Source organism: Pteropus medius, unplaced genomic scaffold (assembly GCF_902729225.1).
Source record: "Pteropus medius unplaced genomic scaffold, Ma_sr-lr_union100, whole genome shotgun sequence".
Classification (NCBI taxonomy): domain Eukaryota; kingdom Metazoa; phylum Chordata; class Mammalia; order Chiroptera; family Pteropodidae; genus Pteropus; species Pteropus medius.
The window spans coordinates 13,729,861-13,750,697 of record NW_024340701.1 but is presented as its reverse complement, the minus strand read 5'-3'; the positions used below and the strand labels follow the sequence as shown (position 1 = coordinate 13,750,697).

At 39.4% G+C, this 20,837-nt stretch overlaps 1 protein-coding gene across 7 annotated transcripts in view; it reads right to left on the bottom strand.

The window, feature by feature from the left end:
- The window catches only part of NFIA (nuclear factor I A), a 356,733-nt gene that overhangs the window by 17,541 nt on the left and 318,355 nt on the right, over nucleotides 1-20,837 (bottom strand). For 5 of the 7 annotated variants that reach the window (XM_039887806.1, XM_039887820.1, XM_039887796.1 and 2 more), the window contains one exon: nucleotides 20,001-20,092. The exons of the other annotated variants lie outside the window; for them this stretch is intronic. In XM_039887806.1, coding sequence (XP_039743740.1) covers nucleotides 20,001-20,092 — 92 coding nt within the window. The remainder of the gene's footprint in view (nucleotides 1-20,000; nucleotides 20,093-20,837) is intronic. 7 annotated transcript variants of the gene reach the window in all.

The window sequence follows — 20,837 nt, the reverse complement described above, 5'->3', positions numbered from 1 at the left end:
CTGGACATGTACATCATACACGTGATCAGCAGAGCTACTTGGCTTCCTTGTCAGGGATCTGTGCTCCTTGGACAGAGGTAATATCATTCTAAAACAAAGTTTTATTCATTTTTTACCTTTTCAGTAAGGACTTTAGAGATAGTGGATCTTATAAGCAAAGATTACTTGAGACAGATTTAAGAATGTGTTTTATAAAGTCAAGCATGCAAACAAAATCACTTACTTCGTTCTCAGATAAATTCTACACAGTAGTGCTTTCCTTGTAACTAAGATTTAGGAACGAACTCAGAATTCATACATGCAGTGCTAATTTGGAACAGTCACACACCTCTGGTATCACTTTATTAGACTTTAATGAAACCAATTACAGATTGTATGACCGTTATGTATTCATTGGCTCTTTAAATATCCTTTTCTCTTGGTAAGTCGCCCTGTGGATAGGAGATCCTATTGTTCATTTGCAATAATGGTGGTAAGTTCAAATGATACATGTTAATTTAATTCTGATTCTGCGATCACAAAACTCTTGCAGATTTGCCACTTTGTGCTATCCCAAAGGTGGTTCAGTTAAAAAAAAAAATACTTAAAGTTTTTTTCTTTCTTTTAGAGATGGGAATTGTCTGAGTTAAAATATAGTTTCCTGCTGTACTGCATCAGCCTTTCTACGTTGTTCTCCAGGAACACGTTTATGAGTTCAAGTTCAGGTTTAAACTAAATAAAACACTCCTCAGTAGTTTATAACTGAGCCTCATTTACATGTGCTCCCTCTGAACTCTGCCGGCCTCAGTATGCTAGTTTCCAAGGCTTGGTGAAGGAATGTTTTACAGTTGGAATCTGTACTGCTTTCTCAGGCATTTCAGACTCAGAGGCTGGGCAGCACCAAGCTTTAGTTAGTATTAAAAGTTTCCTCAGATCTACTATAAAGTCAAAGAAAGAGAGAAAGACAAAGCAGGGGTCAAGAGAACTATATCTTCTTAATTTTCCCTGTAAGGCTTTAGAGTTAACATTCCAGTTAAAAAGAAGGTAACAGATTCTAGATGTGTATTCTAGAATTCCACAGCCATGACTTCAAATTTCTTTGCTATTATTTTTAATTCTTTGTGGAAATGGTCAATGTATATTTATTCTCTTCGAATATAAAAACTAAAGTTCTCTTAAACCGTTTTTCTGCTTTGAAAATGTAGTTTAAAAAAGTGCTGTGAAGATAAACGCTCCCAAACTCAAAAGGGATTCCATATTACGTTTATGAGAAAACCTAAGGGATTTTGAGGTCAAAAAGATCTCGGGGATTTTCCAGCCAATAAAGGTACACTACAGAAGAGGAAATGGCTATTTTTGATTTAGAGCCAGGAGGAGTTGAAGTAGGGATTCTGAGATGCTCATAGGGAACTAGTCTGGAGACAGCTGATTTCCTGGCTGACTGAGGTTAAGACTCAATCTCCTTGTTAAGCAAAGGTCCAGGAATTTGGAGAAAGCCACAATTCTCTTTGTGAACAGAAATGGAAAGAAAACTGGAAAAACAGTACCAAGGACTCTGCTACTCAACTTCTCTCTCAGTTTATTGAGTAAGAAAGTGGGTACAGCAGTGATAAACCAATGATGCAGTGCCTGAGAGTTACAGTGAAGCAGTTCTTTCATGATAGGTGAGCATCCCAAGCAAAATTTCAGGTTGTGGCATTCCCAGTACCCCAGGTTCAGCAGCTACATCCCTGCAAAGTCCTATGTGATGGGTTAAATAACTCGATAGTAAGCCCTGCTGCGGGGGTTCAGAGGAAGAACTATCTGGTTCAGGGTGGATGGACTGAGTCTATGGTGAATCTGGGTCTCTGATAAGAAGTTTGTGCCTCTGATAAGAAGGGATTAAGACCACCTTCCTAGCTTGGTGGTTTTAAGGATGAAGTAGAATAACATATGAAAGTGTTTTGTCTCTTTATTCGACTGTACAGAGTTTTTTTTTGTTTTTGGTATTTTCTAACATGGGAAGATAGAACCCTCATCTATATATCTCATTATGGTCTCTTCTTGGCTTACTGCAATAATGGGCAGTCATTTTTCTTGAATAAATACAATCATAGCACGAGTATGCTGGCTATATACTCATTTCTTTTAAACCCCTGAACTGAGCCTAGCTCAAATGCTGAAAAACATTAAAGATTTTCTAAAACCAAATTTAAAAGGGAGTGGGGCATGGGGAGGGAGGTAGATGGGGTCAAAGTGGTCAAATATGTGGTGACATTAAAGAATTAAAAATAAATAAATAAAACCAAATTAAATGTGAATACGCTTCCAAATGAAACCCTTTGCTATGAAAGCAGGAAGTTTCTTCTACTGGATAAACACATAAATAAAAGTAGAATCCATTTAGATGATGAAATAGAGGGTAAAATTAGTTTATTTTGGGGTAGAAATTATGTCGATGGAGTGGAATCAAGGCTCCCAAGTCTAAGAGTTACTCAGCCTCGGGCAGGAATGACTGGCCAATTTGTAGAAAGAAGATAATTTGTCTATGCGATATTCTCTGCTATTCTGTTTGTCACTCAACCTCAAATTACTGAAAACCATGTGCTTTTTTCTTTTGCCTACTTTTTGTTTCTCTTCTTTCTTTTTCATAAATATCTATCTAATTTTGACACATTCGCCACTGTCTTTTGGACCTCTGCTATTAAGGGTTGCCGTAGGTAACAAATTAAAACTAACAGCTAATGTTACTTTTTAAATTTTTTTAAAGGAACTCTGGCAAAGTGATTGGATGGGAGAGATTTGAACCTCAAATGGTTTGCAGATTTTCCCAAAGATTTAATTTGTCCTTGCAGATCTTAATTATTTTTAAGAGAGAATAATTTGATAGTTGACTTGATAGTTCAAAAAGTCTTGTATCTGTTAATGTGTAGATAGGTATATGCAGATCTAATGTTATTTAATTTATGCTGAATCTCATGGTAAAACAGTGGCCTCATCTTATAATTTTAAGAAGGAGAGGGCACAAAATTTGGAAACTATGCTCACTGAACGGAGCAACATGGAAGGCAAAAGATGAAGAGGGCAAGCTATTTCCCGGAAGGAAATTAGGCACTTGGAGAAGCTGCCTTCTTTCTTCTACTCTGTCAGAGTGAGTTACTCAGTGGTTGCAATCCCTCATCTTACTGTGGAGCTTAATTCTGTCCCTTGTTCTTAGTCGAAGCAAGCAGCTGGGAAGGGGTGCAAAGGGAAAGTCCAGATTTGATAGCAATGACTACAAGGCTGAGGAGCATTAGCGAATTCCATAAGGAGTGTCATTCAGCAGTTCTTGGTTTACAAAGGTCATTGTGATGCAAGGCCCAGGGGAAGAGCCAAGCAAATAGTCTTCCTGGAAGATGGTGGGGTGGGAGAAAGGGCGGGGTGAAGAGGATTTGGTATATCTTTAGACTTTCACATAAAAAAAATATTTGGGAAGAGGCCAGCTGAGAGATACAGCAGGGCCCTAGCTGAATGGTAATGATGTAACAAATAGCAACATTCAGAGCTATCCAGATACCAGAGAGAACAACTGGCAGATATTAAAATCATTATAAGATGTGAAATTATACCTCTCACAGCTTCATTATCACTATATTTCATAATATTTGTCTAGAAAGGCATACAAAGCCTATCAGGTTAAATTAATCTTAATGATAAATTTTAGTTTTATTCTAATTAAACAATTTCAATTTAATTAATGCGAGCACAGAAATTAGTCAAAATTACAAATGTAAATGTTGAACTTTAAATCAAAGGTCCTCCCTACTCCCTGCCTCCTGTAGAAGCACTTTAAAGTGTTTGCCTGTGAAAGTAGATGGGAATTTTAACCTTTGTCTGTACTGTGAAGGACAGAAGTTAGAAAAATGTGCAACCAAAAGCTACCTGGGAGCACAGACAGAAGCCCAGGTTTAATGCCCACCCACACCCACATACACACAATACCGCAGGGAAGTCTATGAAGATAAATTCTGCAACGTGAAATTTTGAATGACATCTTTTGTTCCTTAAGACTCCAATGTACTTGGGTCAGTCTAACAGATATTGGGCTTTTATAGAACACCTTTGTAAAATAGGTACTGTGCACCCATTTCCTAAGCAACATATTAAACTATCAGTCCCTTTCCTCCCTTTTTTCGGGTACCCTGCACCTCAGTCCCACTTTACCTATTACTAGCTATGTGGCTTCCCACGTTTCACCTCCCTGAGCTTTAGCCCTCTTATTTGGAGAGGCTGCTTTATAGAAATGATACACACTTTATCTCAAAATGCACTTAAAGTCCTCTCTGAAAAATGATGGGGCTTGGAGGAGATAATTTTTAAGGAAATTAACAACTTCAGTATTTGATATTTCTATAACTTTGAAAAAATACTGGCATCTTAAAATGGATTTGAAAATAGTTTGGGGTATATGTGTCTGAGTCACTCTATAAAGATCTTTAAATGACCGTTTATCTCTCTTAATAAAAATCCAAAGTAGATGGAATCCAGAGCTCTAAAAATTTGAAGAAAAGGAGCTGGCAAATGGATTTCTTTTTTTCTAAAAAGATAAAAACGGGGGAGGAGGGAAAGTGAAACAGGAAAAAAAAAATAGAAATGCATGTTCATTTTTTTTTTTATTTAAAAAATGTGTACTGGTAAATCCTACTTAATAAGTCCTGAGGTGTCAGATTCTTGGTTTTAGAAGAATGCTACATGCAGCGTAAGATTCTTTGTTATTGCTTTCATCCAGAAAATAGCCATAACTTCTTTCCCCACAAGAAGCCTTCGTCCATGATCCTCCATCTTGACTTGTTCGCAACTGTATACGAGGATTATTTGATAGCAATCAATCCACTATCACTGTTTGGGGACATTATAGGAGAACAGCAGAGTAATTTAACTATATAGTTGATTAGTGTAATAATCATCATTAATTTTAGTAATGATAGTGGGATTCCCCCTACTTTGGTTAATGCCCACGGACAATTCATTTCTTGACTGCCAGTGGTAGAAATGGTTTTTGAAATATTAACTTCTGCCCCATGGGAATGATGCTTAGCCCATCACATTTAATTTTTGACCTTCACTGAACAGCATGATCCTAATCCCTTGATTTTATAATCTTAACTAGGAAACATTAAAATATGGATTGACTCCAGTTGGCAGGAATCTTTATGTTCTTTTCACTAAAAAAGCTATAAATCCAATGGTTGACCTTTTATTTCCAGGTCACAAATGACACCCACTCACTTTTGTCCATTCACATAGGATTTATGTTAGGGTCTACAGGTATAAGCCATGAAAGCTGAACTTTAATGAAATGTCTTTCAAAGATGTGCACTTAACCAAAAATTTCCCACAAAAAAATTGGCGGATGGCCTTTTAAAAACAGCTATTATATCCTCAGGTTCATTTTTAGCCTCTCTTAATTCTATTTTTCACTTGAAGTAAGTTTCTTCTAATAGTACCATTTTTCTAAGGATACAAATTAGGCTTGTTTGGGATGTTAACAGTACCTTAGTTTCCAATTTAGGAAAGATTTCTGAAATGTTCTCTTTGCCATCACCATAATTTATCTATCGCTAGCTGAAAAATGTTCCTTGTCCTTTTTCACAAAATCAATTGTATTGATGGGAGGCGTTCTGTGTTGTCAATCAGGGAAATGTGATTTGATGGGACCCCAAAGCAGTGAGATGAGGGAAGGAATACCAAACTCGCTCAGGTCTACAGCATCTGAGTGAGATCAATGTTTCCCATAATACTCTTCCTGTCATGTAGCACCCTACCTGTCACAATTAATAATGTAGAGGGAGCTGATTAACTTAAGTAAAGTGCTCTCTGCTGTGTAAACACAAAGATCTATGAGGCAGAAAAAGAGGAGGGGCAGGAAAGAACAAAACGTCATTTTTATTTTTCATGTGGACACGTTCTCACTTTCCATTCTTCTCTTGTAACAATTACTGTACCAGCCACTCTGACAGAGTCAATAAATTGATCTGGGTCTTGATGCAGCAGCAAAGCAGACTGATCTGATACACCATTATCTACAATGGAGAGTGGGGGTGGGGATGGGGGGTGCACTCGGTGGCAGAGGGCAAAGGGGAGAAGACAGCAAAGGCAAGTCTGCGTTGCTCTAGATAGGTCATTCATACTTCATCTGGAGCTTCTGGGATAGATGGATATATGCGCGGTGTGTGTGTGCGTGCTGCGTGCGTACGTGCATGATGTGGGGAAAGGATAGAGAAAAAGAAGCCTTCAACTTGGCTAAAAGATGCAGCCTAAGTAATACCGTATGCATCACTTATTTAAGTCCCTGCGGTATTTCAGTCACTCACACCAATCTGCAATTCAATGAGGATCACCACCCCATTAGAACTAATCATGTCAGCTGTGTATCTGACAAAATAAACATTCAGAAACTGTGCTCCTAGGTTCATAACTTGTTTTTTGCACTGGTATTTTTTTTCTCTCTCCCTCATCCGGCATAAAGTTTAATAGTTTTTTAATATGAAATTACAACATACATAGAAACTCTCCATTTGCATTCCTCAGCGTATTTTTCCTTACAACTAGAAACTGCAGCTGTTAGCTGAGCTTTAACTTGCTCCTTGGGAGTATGCTAAGTATGTTCTTAATAAATAAATATCGTTCCACTAGCTAATGAGAGAATTAATGGCACAACTTATGGAAAACGGATGAGGGAGGATGTGGGGAGAGGAGACTCAGCTCAAGGGGAAAATTACCAGATCACCTCTGGGGTTCTTGCCATATTAACATTTCTATGTTTCTACTGGCAATCACATGTCCCTGGTTCTAAAGATGAATGAGATACATTCTGCCTTACCTCTGGTACTGACAGAGGTTCAATTCTAAGGGGTGAAAAGCAGCAGCACACATCAGCTTTCCATGAGCCAGGGTAGGGTGCTGGGGGCTTTACTAGCTAACCATTTGAATCTTTGTAAAACTGTGTGGAACGCAGGAATTAATTTAAAATTTTATAGCTGTGACATCTAAGGTTGAGAAAGGCTAAAAATTACCCCAAGTTCACTGTACTAGTCTGCTTGGGCTGACATAACAAAGTATCATAAACTAGGCGGCTTAAACAACAGAAATTTATTTTCTCACTGTTCTGGAGGCTGGGATGTCCAAGATCAAGGTTCCAGCTGATGTGGTACCTGCTTTGGTACCTGAGGGTCCTCTTCCTGGCTCACAGACAGCTGCCTTCCCCCTGTGTCCTCATATGGCAGAGAGAGAGCAAAGTCTCTGGTGTCTCTTCTTATAAAGGCACCAATCCCATCAGGAGGCCCCACCCTCATCCAAACATAATTACCTTCCAAAAGCCGCATCTCTAAATACCATCACATTGGGGGTTAAGGTTTCAACATACAAACCTGGTGTGGGCAAGGGTGGGAAGAACACAATTCAGTCCACAGTAGTCATGTACTGAGATAAAACAAAATCAGGTCTGTCTGGCTCCAAAGCTTATGTTTTCTCTACTACATTATACGGCCCAAGAGAGGGGGGTACCTCCTGACCACAGGTCTTAACGCTACTACTACCTGTAAAATCTTGTGCCTAATTCATATAAACCAAGATAGGTAGGTTACGGTTTCTTCACATAGAGAGACTCAACTGCACCCTTCACCTGCTTCCCATTCCCACAGAATAAAGTCCAAATGTCTTACCATTGTATAAAGGTATGTATGTGTGTATTCATGACTAGACCCTGTCTAACTTCCCAACCTCATTACTCAACATTCTCTGTCGCTTACTTATACTAACAGATACACCAGAGTAGAGTTCTCCAAACACGCAGTGCCATTCCTTTGCATGTGCTATTCTCCTTTCCTGGAATGGCATGTTCTACCCACCAAGTATGTTTGTCTCCTTCAAAAGCAGCTCATGTATCATCTCCTCTAGAATATCTTCCATGACTCCCCTGATTTCCTCCAGAATTATTTTTGTTGTTGTTTATGGATATTTGTTTCTTTTCGATTACAGTTGACATTCACTATTATTTTATAATTAGTTTCAGGTGTACAGACAGCATTTATATAATTTATGAAGTGATCCCTGCAAATTAGTCCAGTACCCGTATAGCACTATACATAGTTATTACAATATTACAGATGACCAATAGACATCAAAAGATGCTCAAGGTCACTTATCATCAGAGAGATGCAAATTAAAACCACAATGAGACCTCACCTCACAAATGTCAGAATGGCTATCATCGGTAAAGCAAAAAACAAGTGTCGGCGAGGATACAGAGAAAAGGGAACCCTTGTGCACTGTTGGTGGAACTGCAATTTGGTGCAACCACTATGGAAAATAGTATGGAGCCTCTTCAAAAAAATTAAAAATATAACCACCTTATGGCCCAGCAATTCCACTTCTGGGTATTTACCTCAAAAGATCCAAAACACTAATTCAAAAAGATATAGGCACCCCTATGTTCACTGCAGCACTGTTTACAGTGGCCAAGATATGGAAGCAACCTAAGTGCCCTTCAATAGACAATTGGATAAAGAATATGTGGTATACATATACAATGGAATAATACGCAGCCATAAAAAAGGAAATCTTACAATTTGTAACGACATGGATGGAACTAAAAGACATTATGCCAAATGAAATAAGTCAGACAGAGAAAGACAAATACCATATGATCTCCCCAGAGCTATTTATCTACCCTCTGTACTACTTGTAGATTATATATACTTCAATTGTCTTACTTATCTACTTTACTATAATTTCTTTGCTTTTCTCCCTAGAAGTCTGTAAGCAACGTATGTCAGGGATTGGATCATATATATCAATAGTCCCCCTTCCAGCCTAGTGTGGTGCCAAGGAATACAGTAGGTGCTCAGTTACTTCTGGGTTTCTTTTTCCTCTCTCAGATCAACCACATAGCTGATGAGTGAGGGAGATGAGCCAGGAATCCAGATATTTTGACTCCTAGTCAAGTGCTCCTTTTTCCTCTACCAAGATGCACAGGTCCCTACTATGGTCAGTTCCATTTTTGGACCTTGTACTGTCCTTCCATCCTCCAATACTCCTCCTCTCCCTTCCTTCCCCGCACCCCCCGACTACCACACACACAGCCAGGGATCCATGGAAGGGGGACTGTGTGCCATGAGGGCTGGGCTTAAATTTCCCTCAACTACTCAAGGCAACAAGAGACATACACCATATCCAGCCTTGGGAGGCAGCACTGGGCGCTTCCCACATGGTTAAAGCAGTGCTCGCGGTTGCCCTGTGCTGAGGACACTTGTGCCTGTGCTGCAGCTCCATTATCCCGACACACTCAGACTCTGGAGCGGCGGGCAGGCGGGCCGGGAGGGCCGGGAGGGCATGCGAGTGAGGAACACAGGGCCAGGACAGCCTGTCCTAACCCAGTGAACCCAGTGTCCCAGCTTCAACACAGGGATCCAGCTTATCATAAGCCCATGTGATTCATTAGTTAATGTGTAAAGCATTTGGAAAGTGAAAAGCCAATTAGAAGTGCTAAGTTATTTCATCTCTGCTGTAAAGGAAGCAATGTGAAGCCTAAGGAAAAATTCTCATGCAAATATTCTGGGGAGGCGTGTGTTTTGGAATGTAACTCTCAATGAATAGGCCTCATTGAAAGGCTATATCCCAAAAAAGAGAGGCCGCTGATAAAAGAATATGCCTTCATCCTAAATAAACAAACAGGAAGGTAAACAAGTAGGGTGTGAGAAAAGTGGACAGGAAGAATCATTCAGAACTCATGTGAGATTTTGAGAATGTCACATTAAACAATAGGCTCTGGCTTCGAAACTGTGTTAGTGGAACCTTCAAGGTCTTAGACTCATTAGAAGGCCTGGGAAAGCCTGTGTACACAAGGGGCCTCTCCTAACATGACCGGTCCTTGTTAGAGTGCAGAAACGTTTGGGGAAGCACATTCCTCAGGCATGGGATTTTCACAGGCAGGGCCTTTGTGGAAAGTGGGAACACCACCTGTACTGCCTTCTCTCCTCAGAGTTCACATAGCAGGTCCAATCAACTCATTTTCCTGTTCTCTGAACTCTGTTGACTCAAGCACAGCAATACCAGGCTCTTTTCTTTTGCAAAGGAAGCATCTGGTTCCAAGTCATAAAAGAGAAACCCAGAACCTATTGCTGACTATTTGATAAGCACCTGGGAGGGCACACGAAGGGCACTGTTTCACAGAGTTCCCCTGCAATTACAAAGGCACATGTCCTCCAATTCAGCCTTTTCAGGGGCCTCATTTACCAGAAGAACACTGACCCAGCCCTATGGGAACTGATCGGCACAAAACCTCAGTACTTCTGTGCAAATTCTGGACTCAAATTGAGGGCTGAAATGAAACGATCACTACAACACTCATGAACGCACACAGCACATGTGTCTTCTAGATACAGAAGATGTGAGTGTGCAGGAAAGGCACTGCAAGAAGAAAAGCAGCAAGAGATAAAAGGAGTCAAGTTCAAACAACAGGAGTTGAAAAGTGCATGAAACCTATCAGGGACTGGGAAAAAAGGAATATGGCAGATACCGTTAACAGTCTACCCACTATTGCCTTTTTTTCTTGAGGCAATTTTGTTTAGGGAGGACAATGTGACCAGCCCTGGGTAATGGATCATAATGTTAGCCAATCAAGATAATTCTGAGCCAGCTTTCCCAATATCCTTTGCAGCTAAAGATTAACACGTGACCAGTTTTAGTCAATGAGACCTAAATAGAAATTTGCTAACAGGAAACAGGGAAAGAGCATGGCAGAGTCTTTGTTCTCTGATACAAGAGAAATAATGGGGAATAATATAGGTATGATGTCTGGAGCTGCAGCAGCCATTTTGCAACCAGAGGCACTAAGCATGTGGATACCAAGGATGGTAAAGTAGAATGTTAAAAGAGTATGAGTTCCCGCTGGCATCATGTAGCAGCTGAAACAATGCCAAAAACCACTCGCTGACAGATTCATTGGTATGTGAAAAAATAACCCTGATTGGGTTAAGCCACACTTAATTGGGGTTTCTTCTATGAGGTAGATACTTTTATTGACTTTGTTTCATATATGAGGAAACTGAATTTTAAAGGGTAACATGTCCAAGATCACTCAGATAAATGGCACAGCCAGGATGTGAAAACAGGTCTATCCTAATCTCTAACTCAAAGAAATCAGATCATGAATACCAAGTACATTTCCCTTAGTACCCTGGAACTTCTAGTGATCAGAAGCATCATTATCAAGACCCATCTAGGGACTGGAAATTTTGACGGCAATTCTGTGGTTGATACTACAGTTTTTTTTTGTTGTTGTTTTGTTTTTTACTTCACTGCAAGGCTATCATCAAACTCTGATCTAACTCCATTCAGCACTCTATACCATTCACAGTTTCTTTTTCAACCTTGACTATAACTTCATTTTCTGTCCCCCTTTTCCCACAACCCCAAGGGCTAATTTAATTGATTCCAGCTTTTTAGTCTTTTCCTTCCTCCTCCATGAAATCTAAAATTTCCTGTGAAATCTCCCTCTTATCTTACCCTTCTCCACTGCCACTGATCTCATTTTAACACAGTCATGCACTGTTCAGTGATGGGGATACGTTCTGAGAAATACATCATTAGGGAATTTCGTTACTGTGAGAACATCACAGAGCACACTTACACAAACTTAGATGATACAGCCCACCATGCACCCAGGCTATATGGTACCACTGTTATGTGTGCAGTCAACTGTTGATTGAAATGTTGTTATACATCACATGACTGTATTGAATAGCTAGCAAGAGAGGAACCAATATTTATTGAGCACCTATTGTCTGCCAGATTTCATGAAGGCACCTTCATTCTTTCAACAATCACCAGTTTGCTTCGACTAAGAAGCTTCCTCAAATCTTTTTGGAACAAGGCAAAAAACAAACAAACAAACAAAAAGGGCTAAAACCAAACTAAAATGTGTGGTTAAAGGTGGCAGGATTACTGAAGTATAAGAACTGAGAGAGAAAAAAGAGAGCCCCAAACCCAGAACTGATGCTCTAACTTTGTCCAGAAGTGAAGTTTGTGGCTGAGGACATCTAAAATGTGCTGCCAAATTAAAACTTGAAAGATAAAGGTCTGTTTATTGAAAAATTTATTTTAAGAGTGTCTCATAGCCTGTCAGTGAGTCAGCTGCCAAGTATATGTGAAGAGAATGTGTCCAGAAATTACAGGTTGGTGTAAGAAATGGGAAGCTGAGAGGATTCACTGCCGCCCACAGTAGTATGGAGGGAGTGGAAGCAGACTGCATGAGTAACTCATCTCAGCAAGGCGTTGCTTACTATTCAACACCTATGACTGGAGCTGAGAACATAAGAGAAAAAATGACCAGGCGCTGCCTTTCCCTTCAGATTCCGGAGGGGGTGGGGGGTACATTCACTTGCTGCCAGTCCTTACCACCCTCAGAGATATTGTTTCCCCTTGGCAAGTCTCTTCTTCCTTGAGGCACAATTTAGCTTAAGGGGAGAAATGGTGTGCAAGGAAGAACAGATGTACCCAATTTAATCAGGCTTTTGGGGTACCTTTAGGGCAGATGCTAGATGGAAGAATCCATGGGGTTATAACCTTGCGGGGAGGGTTGTCCTAATGTGCTGGATAATTGTTTTAGATCCAGCATTTGGCAAGTAGGTTCTGCCCGTATCCACATAGCAGAGCATAAGAACATGCTGAAAGGCTCACCCAAGTCCTTCCCAGATGGGGTGCACTGAAGGTAGTGTGGGCTCTGGAATCGGAGGTGGGTTTGTGTCTTGGCTTTACCGACCCCTGGCCATGTGGTTCTGGGGAAGTCGATTCCTTCTTTAAATCTCATTTTTTAAAATCTGTATAACGGGGAAAAACAATAATAATGGCTCTGCCTACTTCAAAGGGTTGTTCTCAAGATCAAATGAGAAAATACTTTGTAATCCAGAAAACTACTGTTTAAATATAAGTTTAGTTATCAATCAGACAATAAAAGCTATCACTTGTTAAGTGTTTAATAGGTGTCAACCATTTACTTTCTTTATACTAACAGAATCTGAGACTCAAAACAACCTATATATATGTATATATTTATCACCATTTTACAGTTAATAAACCAGACTAGAAAAGTTGAATTACAAAAGAGAGAGGGGGGGTGTGTGGGGAGGGAGGGGAGGGGAGGGAAGGAGTGGAGGGAGGGAGTGGGGAGAGAGAGGAGAGAGAGAGAGAGAGAGAGAGAATAACAAAAAAAAGAAACAGTATTTCTATGTGATGGAATAAATCTCCAACCAAGATCTGAAAAGAAAGCCCACAATCTCACTGCTCTGCTATTTGGTCCCTGGTCAGAGGCTAGCTGTTCTCACAGATGCAGACCAATATCATTAGTTAAAGGTCTTTTTCCCAGGCAGGATGAGAGAATGAACTCAGTCTTGATTTTACAGATACATAAACTAATAGGAAACTGGGGCATGTCTTCAGAAGAACGAAGTGCAGCATCAGTCCTATCCCATGGGACCCAATTTCTAGGCTTCTGATTCCTTGATGTAAGAGAATGAGTCAATCACAGGCCATCTTAAAGAGAAAATGGTCAGTAACCTTTTACTCTAAATAATTAAAGATGCTGATAGTGTTTGGGAAAGAGACGTTTTGGAGACAGGATGGTTCAGATCCTGGTTACCTCATTTACTAGGGGTAGCCTCCTCTGAAACTTCAGTTTCCTCATCTGTAAGTCTGAGCACCAGCCTGAGAGAGTTCTGAGTCATAGAACCTGGCACACGTGGGGGTTTAACATAGAGAAGCGATTTGACCAATTAACTCTTTGCAAAGTCAGGACAGGAGTAAATGGAATTTTATCTACCATTCTCTAATCTTGGGAATTTTCAGCTGTGTGGGCTTGTAACTAAAATGCTTAAGTCCTATTTTATCTAGAAGAGGGAGGATCCTTTATCCTTCCTCCCCCCACCCTTTAAAGAAATCTTGAGTTTCTGGCCCTTGCAAACTCTCCAGGTGCTCCTTGAACTTCTGCGAGGTACCTAACCTCCTACAGGCTGGCGGCTTGGGTCAGGGTAGGGAGGAGGCCGGGAAGGGCTTCAGTGAAGTGAATGAAGTGCAATCTCAAGTAAGCTTAGTGCCCTGGGGTGAGGATATTACACAAGGAGGGGGTGTTTCTTGGAAATGAGGTTATGTGGGGGCTACTGGCTGATATGCCAGCAGCAGGAAAGGATTCCAATTAACTGCTTTGTCCAGAAAAGGCAGAACTCAACATGTCTCTCTTCTTAGGATGGGCTAAAGTCTTATTCTATCAACTCATGGATAAAATGGGCAAAAATTAAAAGTATATAAAAAAAGTAAAATGTATATGAACCAGAATCATATCAAACCAGACCAAAGTTATACAAGGACAGAGAAACTAGCCTTTTTTTTTGCCCTTCCACACTCTTTGGAAAGTTCTACCCAACTCTTGAAGCCTCTCAGGCAAATCCTTATGGTAAGTGGTATCACGCTGCATTATTAATATTGTTATCATAGTCATTACTATTGTTTCTTTATATGTTTCTTCCACTACCTTGGAACAACTTGAGAACTGTTATTCTCTGCATTATGTTGCTTTTGAGAATATAGTAAGAGATAATGAGTGAGTGAAGAAAGGAATTTATGAAGAGTTTTGCAGATTGCCTAAGTTTTGGTTTCTCAGGCAGAGCTTTTGTAGTATGACCCAAAGAATGGCAACATATCAAAATGCTCTCAATATTCTCCACCTCCCCATGTTCCTTACACACTCCCAGCAAAGGCAGGAAATGGGTGCCATGCCCACAAATGAGAGCAGGGACCTCTCCAGATCAGCTGGTTTCTCCACACAGTAAAGTATGTGGCTTGTGCATAAATTTGTAAATTTCATGAGGCAAAGGCAGTCACACTGCTTGTAAGTCAGGCAGCTAAATGATTTATTAAGCAAAGGTTACAGCACCTGTGCCTTTTTGTCAACAAATCAGGCCCATGCCATGCCAAGCGATTCTTCTAATAACCCAAATGGTAATTTGGTTTTAAATAGCATTTCAGATACCACAATTCTGTTGATGCAGAACAGTGATAGATTTAGGTGGCAGGGAAGAAATGCCTGTTTTTAATATTGTTTGCACTCATTTTTCATTTTAAAGAATTAGTCCTCATTGAAGTTTTGCAGGTTAAGCATTTTATTTGAGCATTCTGATTAAACCAGAACCTGAATCAAAATGACTTCTTTGCTCAGTCCTTCTGTGTGGGAATTGGTATTTCTATTTATTACGTGATGATGAAATATTAACGTTTTTTTCTCTAAATAAATGCCTCCTCTTAATGGCTCTCGTTTTCAGGGATCAGATTAAATTATGAGATGCAACTGAAATGGCCATTGGCTTTCTGCTGAGATGATGATGGCATGTTCTCTATTATATTTATATCATTCAGTGGGTATGCAGGGGACGTTAACAGTGTCCGAAGTGAAGTAAATACTCTATGCCCCAGAGGCTTTTTTATGTGTTAATATCAAGTGACATGGGACAATACTGAAAAATGAGATTTGGGGTGGGATGAGTGGCCATGGCTTCTCAGAATAGATGGGTGTTCTCAAGGCTGTAGGGAGGTGGCTGTCCCCCATATTAATGATGAGTTACAAAATGGAGAAGGAGGAGGAAAATGAGAGACAAATAATGATAGTAGCCGAGGTAGCAGACAAGTGAGGCAGAAGAATGGGACAGATAACTTGGCAGGAATGTTCAAACATCGCCAAACGCTGGGGTGAGATATACAATGCAATTGAAAGGCATTTTGAAAGAAAACTAGCTCAAGGCAAGGCTAAAGAGAAGGCAATTCTGTTTCAGTGAAGGGAGGAATTCTCTGGAGAAAAAAAATAGCCTGGAAGGAAAGGAGGAGGAAAAATGGCTTTCAATTATCCATGTTATCTTTCCCTACCAATCATTACAGATGATGAATAGGTGCAATAAAAGCCAATATTCAATTTTTCCAATTTACATGGAAAGAAGGCCATAATATATTGTTAAGGGGAAGAAACAGCAGGTTACCAAACAGTGTATATAATATGATCTCATTTTTGCAATATATTTGTATGCATAGAAACAGTCTGGATGGATTTATACAGAAATGTTACCAGTAGGACTACAAGTGATTTTTATTATTTTTCTCATCTGTATTTTCCACAATTAACATGTATCATGACTGTAATAAGGAAAAGTCATTATTTTTAAACTTCCTTATGAATCATTTAGATTCAACCAATAAATGCTGACTACCCACTATGCGCCGGGCATGAGAATTAGTGCTTTCAGAGGGGTCAGCACACAATTTCAGTAGATTTTGTTGATAAACAGTCCGCTTTCTTGGCTGTTTTGCAGAATTTTAGACTCCTAAGAGGCGAAAGGGCTGTTAGAGTTTATCTAATGATTACATTTTAAAAATTTACCATCTTAACCATTTTTCAGTGTACAGTTTCGTGGTATTCAGTACATTCACAATGTCGTGCACCCATCGTCCATCTTCAGAACCTTCATCTTGAGAAACTGAAACTCTGTGCCATTAAACAATAGCTCTCCCTTCTGCCCTCCACCCAGCCAACTGGCAACCACCGTTTTACTTTCTGTTTCCATGAACTTGACGATTCTAGGTATCTCACATAAGTGGAACCATACAGTATTTGTCCTTTTGTGACTGACTTCCTTCACTTAGTATAATGTCTTCAAGGTTCATCCGTGTTGTAGCATGTTGCAAAATTTCCCTCCTTTTTAAGGCTGAATAATATGTATTATACCATACTATAATGGTAGATACACAATGAAATGTACCCACAACATTTTTTTCATTTATCTGTCAATAGACACTTGGTTTGCTTCTACCTTTTGGCTATTGTGAATAATGCTAAGAACATGGGTGTACAAATATCTTTGAGACCTTGCTTTTAATTATTTTAGGTATATACTAATGATTAGATTTTAATACAATCTCAGATTTAAAATCAGAGAATATTTCTGAGAGTTGCTGGTATTGTATCACCCTAAATATCTGCAGGGCAAGTTGCTCATGAGTTCATGAGGCAGTACAGTACAGTAGTTAGAGAGCGTAGGCCTTAAATTTAGACAGAACTGGGTACCAATTCTTGCTCCACTCCTCACCACTGGATGGTCTTGGGAACATTAATAATCTCTTTAGGTCTCAGTTTCCACATCTATAGAGTAGAAATAATTATATCTATCCTGTTGGATGGCCGTAAGGGTTAGTTGGATAATTTACCTACAGTACTTAGTACATAAAAAATGCTCAATAGAGTGTATATATAATCAAAGAACTTTTTCTTTTTTTAAAAAAGGAGGATCTTATGATGAACTCAAAGCTGCCTACTTAAAACGTCTATGTGTTAGTTCAAGTTCTATATGCTAGAAAAACAAAGATCATATCTAATCCACCTGCTGTAGGTTGATGCTTCAGACATTCGAAGAGATTTCCATTGGGGACTCATCTTTGGAAGAAAGGGAGGCCATTTTATTTTATATTTGTTTATGAATTTATGTGCAAGATATCTCTTTTGCATTTATAAAGCTCAGGTATTTGCTTGGCTGACCTTTGAATTTTTACTTCTCTAAAGGTATAAAGCAAAATTTCGTTTTCCCAGAAAACTTTGTCTGTAATTCAATTAATACAAATGTCATGCCTTATCAAAAGTTCCAATATACAAAAATTCAAGCTTGCCTAGCAAATTATTAATCGGTAGGCCACTGTTCAAATTATATCTTTAAAAATTCCAGTAAAAAATTCCTTTTCTGAACTAATGTCTTCTCAAAAAGGAGCTTTTTATTTTTATTATTATTTTTATTATATATTATCTATATATGTCTAATGTTTTAAGTGTTACTATATCTAGATATGTCTAACATTTTAAATGGTTCCAGAAAGTGGTTCTTTTTTTTTTTTTTAAGAGTTAATATATACACCTAAAAATTAAAATATTAAGAACACATGATTTTTACCCAGGGACATATAGGAAAATACAACAACTTCATTATTACAGTTTCTCACAAGACAATTCAGGAATGGCTTTCTTCAAGCCAAACGTGGCAGGTGTCACAGTGATAAAAAAAAAAAAACATTTAGCTGTTGTCCCTATAATGCCAACTATTTAACAGAAACCAAAAAATTCAGTTCCAGATGCCAATATTGGGTCTACATGACATCATTCATCCAGATGCGTGGAAAATCTGGATTTTTAAGAATTGAATTTTTGTGGTCAACATCATGAAGACTCAGTTTATGGGTTAAATAAGGCATTTGTGAAATAAAGTCATATTGGACTATAACACGTTTTGATTATAGAGAAACATATCGAATGGAACACAGGGTACAATTTCTGTGCTGTGAATCACAGCTTATATAAAAAAAAATACTATATAAAATACAAACAGGGCATTTCCAAACTGTGTTTTTGAGGTTTTTGATGAAATAACCTGAACACACTAGGGCTTTGAGAAAAGAAATCTATCCAATATTAGAGTCAGTGTCTCTAGTTCTCCTCTCCCATCAAACTTGAACAAGTGAGCCCAAAGTACCAAATGAAATGTTCTTTTATTTTAACGCATTCGAGGTAATTATTCAACTTCAAATTCACCAGTTAAGTATTTGAAGGTATGGGAAAATAAGCAATAAACTTTAACAATTTTATGGGAGGTACTGAATAGGAGATGTTAATCCCAGATGCCATGTAAAGGCCTGTTTCAGAAGAAAGAGTAGAAGTGGGAAATTTAAGAGTTAACCTTCTCCCTCCCCTTTTTGCTCCCCCTCTCCTCCCAGCTGCCTCCTCTGAGGCTGTACTTTCTGTGACCCTGCTCCAGTGTAAGGAAGGCTTCAGATGCAATGCAGTTTAACCCATGCTGTCAACACAGCAATAAACTAAAACCCTTTACAGAGAGAGCCAACGGACCCAGGAAGGCAAATCTAGCCTGTTCAAAAGCACCTGGTCATAGTCTTACAAACAAAGATGAGTAGTTATAAATCTGGCATCTGGAGATTACACACCCAAGAATATGCACAAAATATCTTGGAGAATTTTTTTCAACCACCGTGCTGAGAATCTCACAGAGAAAATATTATCTTTATGTCAATTATGATAATATATGGTCACATTCTAATTAGGAAATCAGAGAGGAGTTTCTTTCCAAACTTGAATCTAATTCTATTTCACAAACCTCTAAATATTTCTACAATCATTATTACCTTTGAACTACAAAAGTCTTTTATTGTTTCCCAATAAACAGCAGCCATTTCAAAACTTTTAAAAGAGATTTTTACTCCTTGATCTATACTAGCACAAAGCACAACTATCTACTGAAAACCAAGCTCTAGATGTTCTAGCATACTCTTTTCTCAATCACCTACCTCAAAATATGACATTATATTTACAGCCATCCCCTCCCACCCCACTGCACCTTGCTCCCCAGTACCAGCATAGCCAGTAATAAACACCTCCTATTTCTGCACCAACCCCAGCAACTTAATGTGGCTCATAAACTCTTTCTTTTCCTTTCTTTTAGAAAGTTTGCCAGGTTCCTGGGGATCCTGTAATGAATACAGAAGAGTGGCTGGTTCTCCCATTCCCAGCATGCACTCTGATGTCGCTGGCAGCCAGAGCTGACATTCCAGTTTCAGTAGGGGCCTACTTCTGTCTCCTTGCATGTAGAGAGACAAGGATTCCTAGAAGAGGAGACACACACCATCGAGCACTTCGGGAAACTTTCTTGCTATAGCAAAAGCAGTTCTGGTCCAGAAGCCCTCCTCTTCTACCCCCTCAATACCAGAAGCAAAAATTGCAGGCAACGTTTTCCACGATTTCTGAGAACACACGGAAATGTGGCTGAAGGGCCAGGGGCGGGTGGGGTCGGGAGGAAAGGAAACCGAACAGGGGCTGGGAAATGCAGCCTGTTGTGCCGAAAGACAAGTTACAATGCACCTGATGAATAAAACAAGCTGCACTACATACGGAAAAGATGAGAGCGGCCCACCTGTGTCTGTTGAGGGATATTTACAAAGCTTGGATCCCGTGGTCCAACACTGACGAATCGATTTGCGGGGGAGGTGCTGGGTGTCGAGTAGGCTGTGAAGGGAAGGGACACATGCGTTCAGGAAGCAGCACGAGATTGCACACACAAACAACACCAAAACACACGGTCTCCGAGCCTACGCAGCTGATTAACAAGGAAATGTGCAAACACTGTAGCTAGCAAAGGGATCTGGCTAGCAAGGGCATTTAGACAGTCAAAAAGGGAAGGGGTATCCACTTCCAAAGACTGTTGGAATAAAATGATGTCAAACTGGTGCTCAGCTGAGCTCTTTTCTCTTTTCATCATACAAATTAGAACATGCAGGACATTTGCAAAGTATACTTTTTGAGTTAAACATGAGCTCTTGGGTCAGAAAGAGATATCCAAGTTTGTAGAGCGCAGAGGGAAAGAAATTAGGTAGAAAGGGGAGGAAAGCAGATCATTTTACAACCTTGCTTTTCACACTATTACACTCCAAAATTTCTTGAAACATTTCTATGACTCTATAGCTAAATATCGAAGAGGAGTCTTAACAGAAGGAATTAAAGGGTTCTCCGGGAAGGACGTGGAAACCCATTTAGGACGAGCTGTCTTTACAGTCTCAGGAGAGTGTCTAGAATCTTTATGATGCTCAAAATGGGCTTAAAACATTAACATTTGTAGTCTTCCCATCCTAGAACCCTTCCATTCAGGCACAAACTTCAAGACCCCATATAAACCAACATACCACACTGCAATCTCAGATACCATACTTCAGTATACTATCATTTTCACAGTACATAGATATTTTGTTGTTTT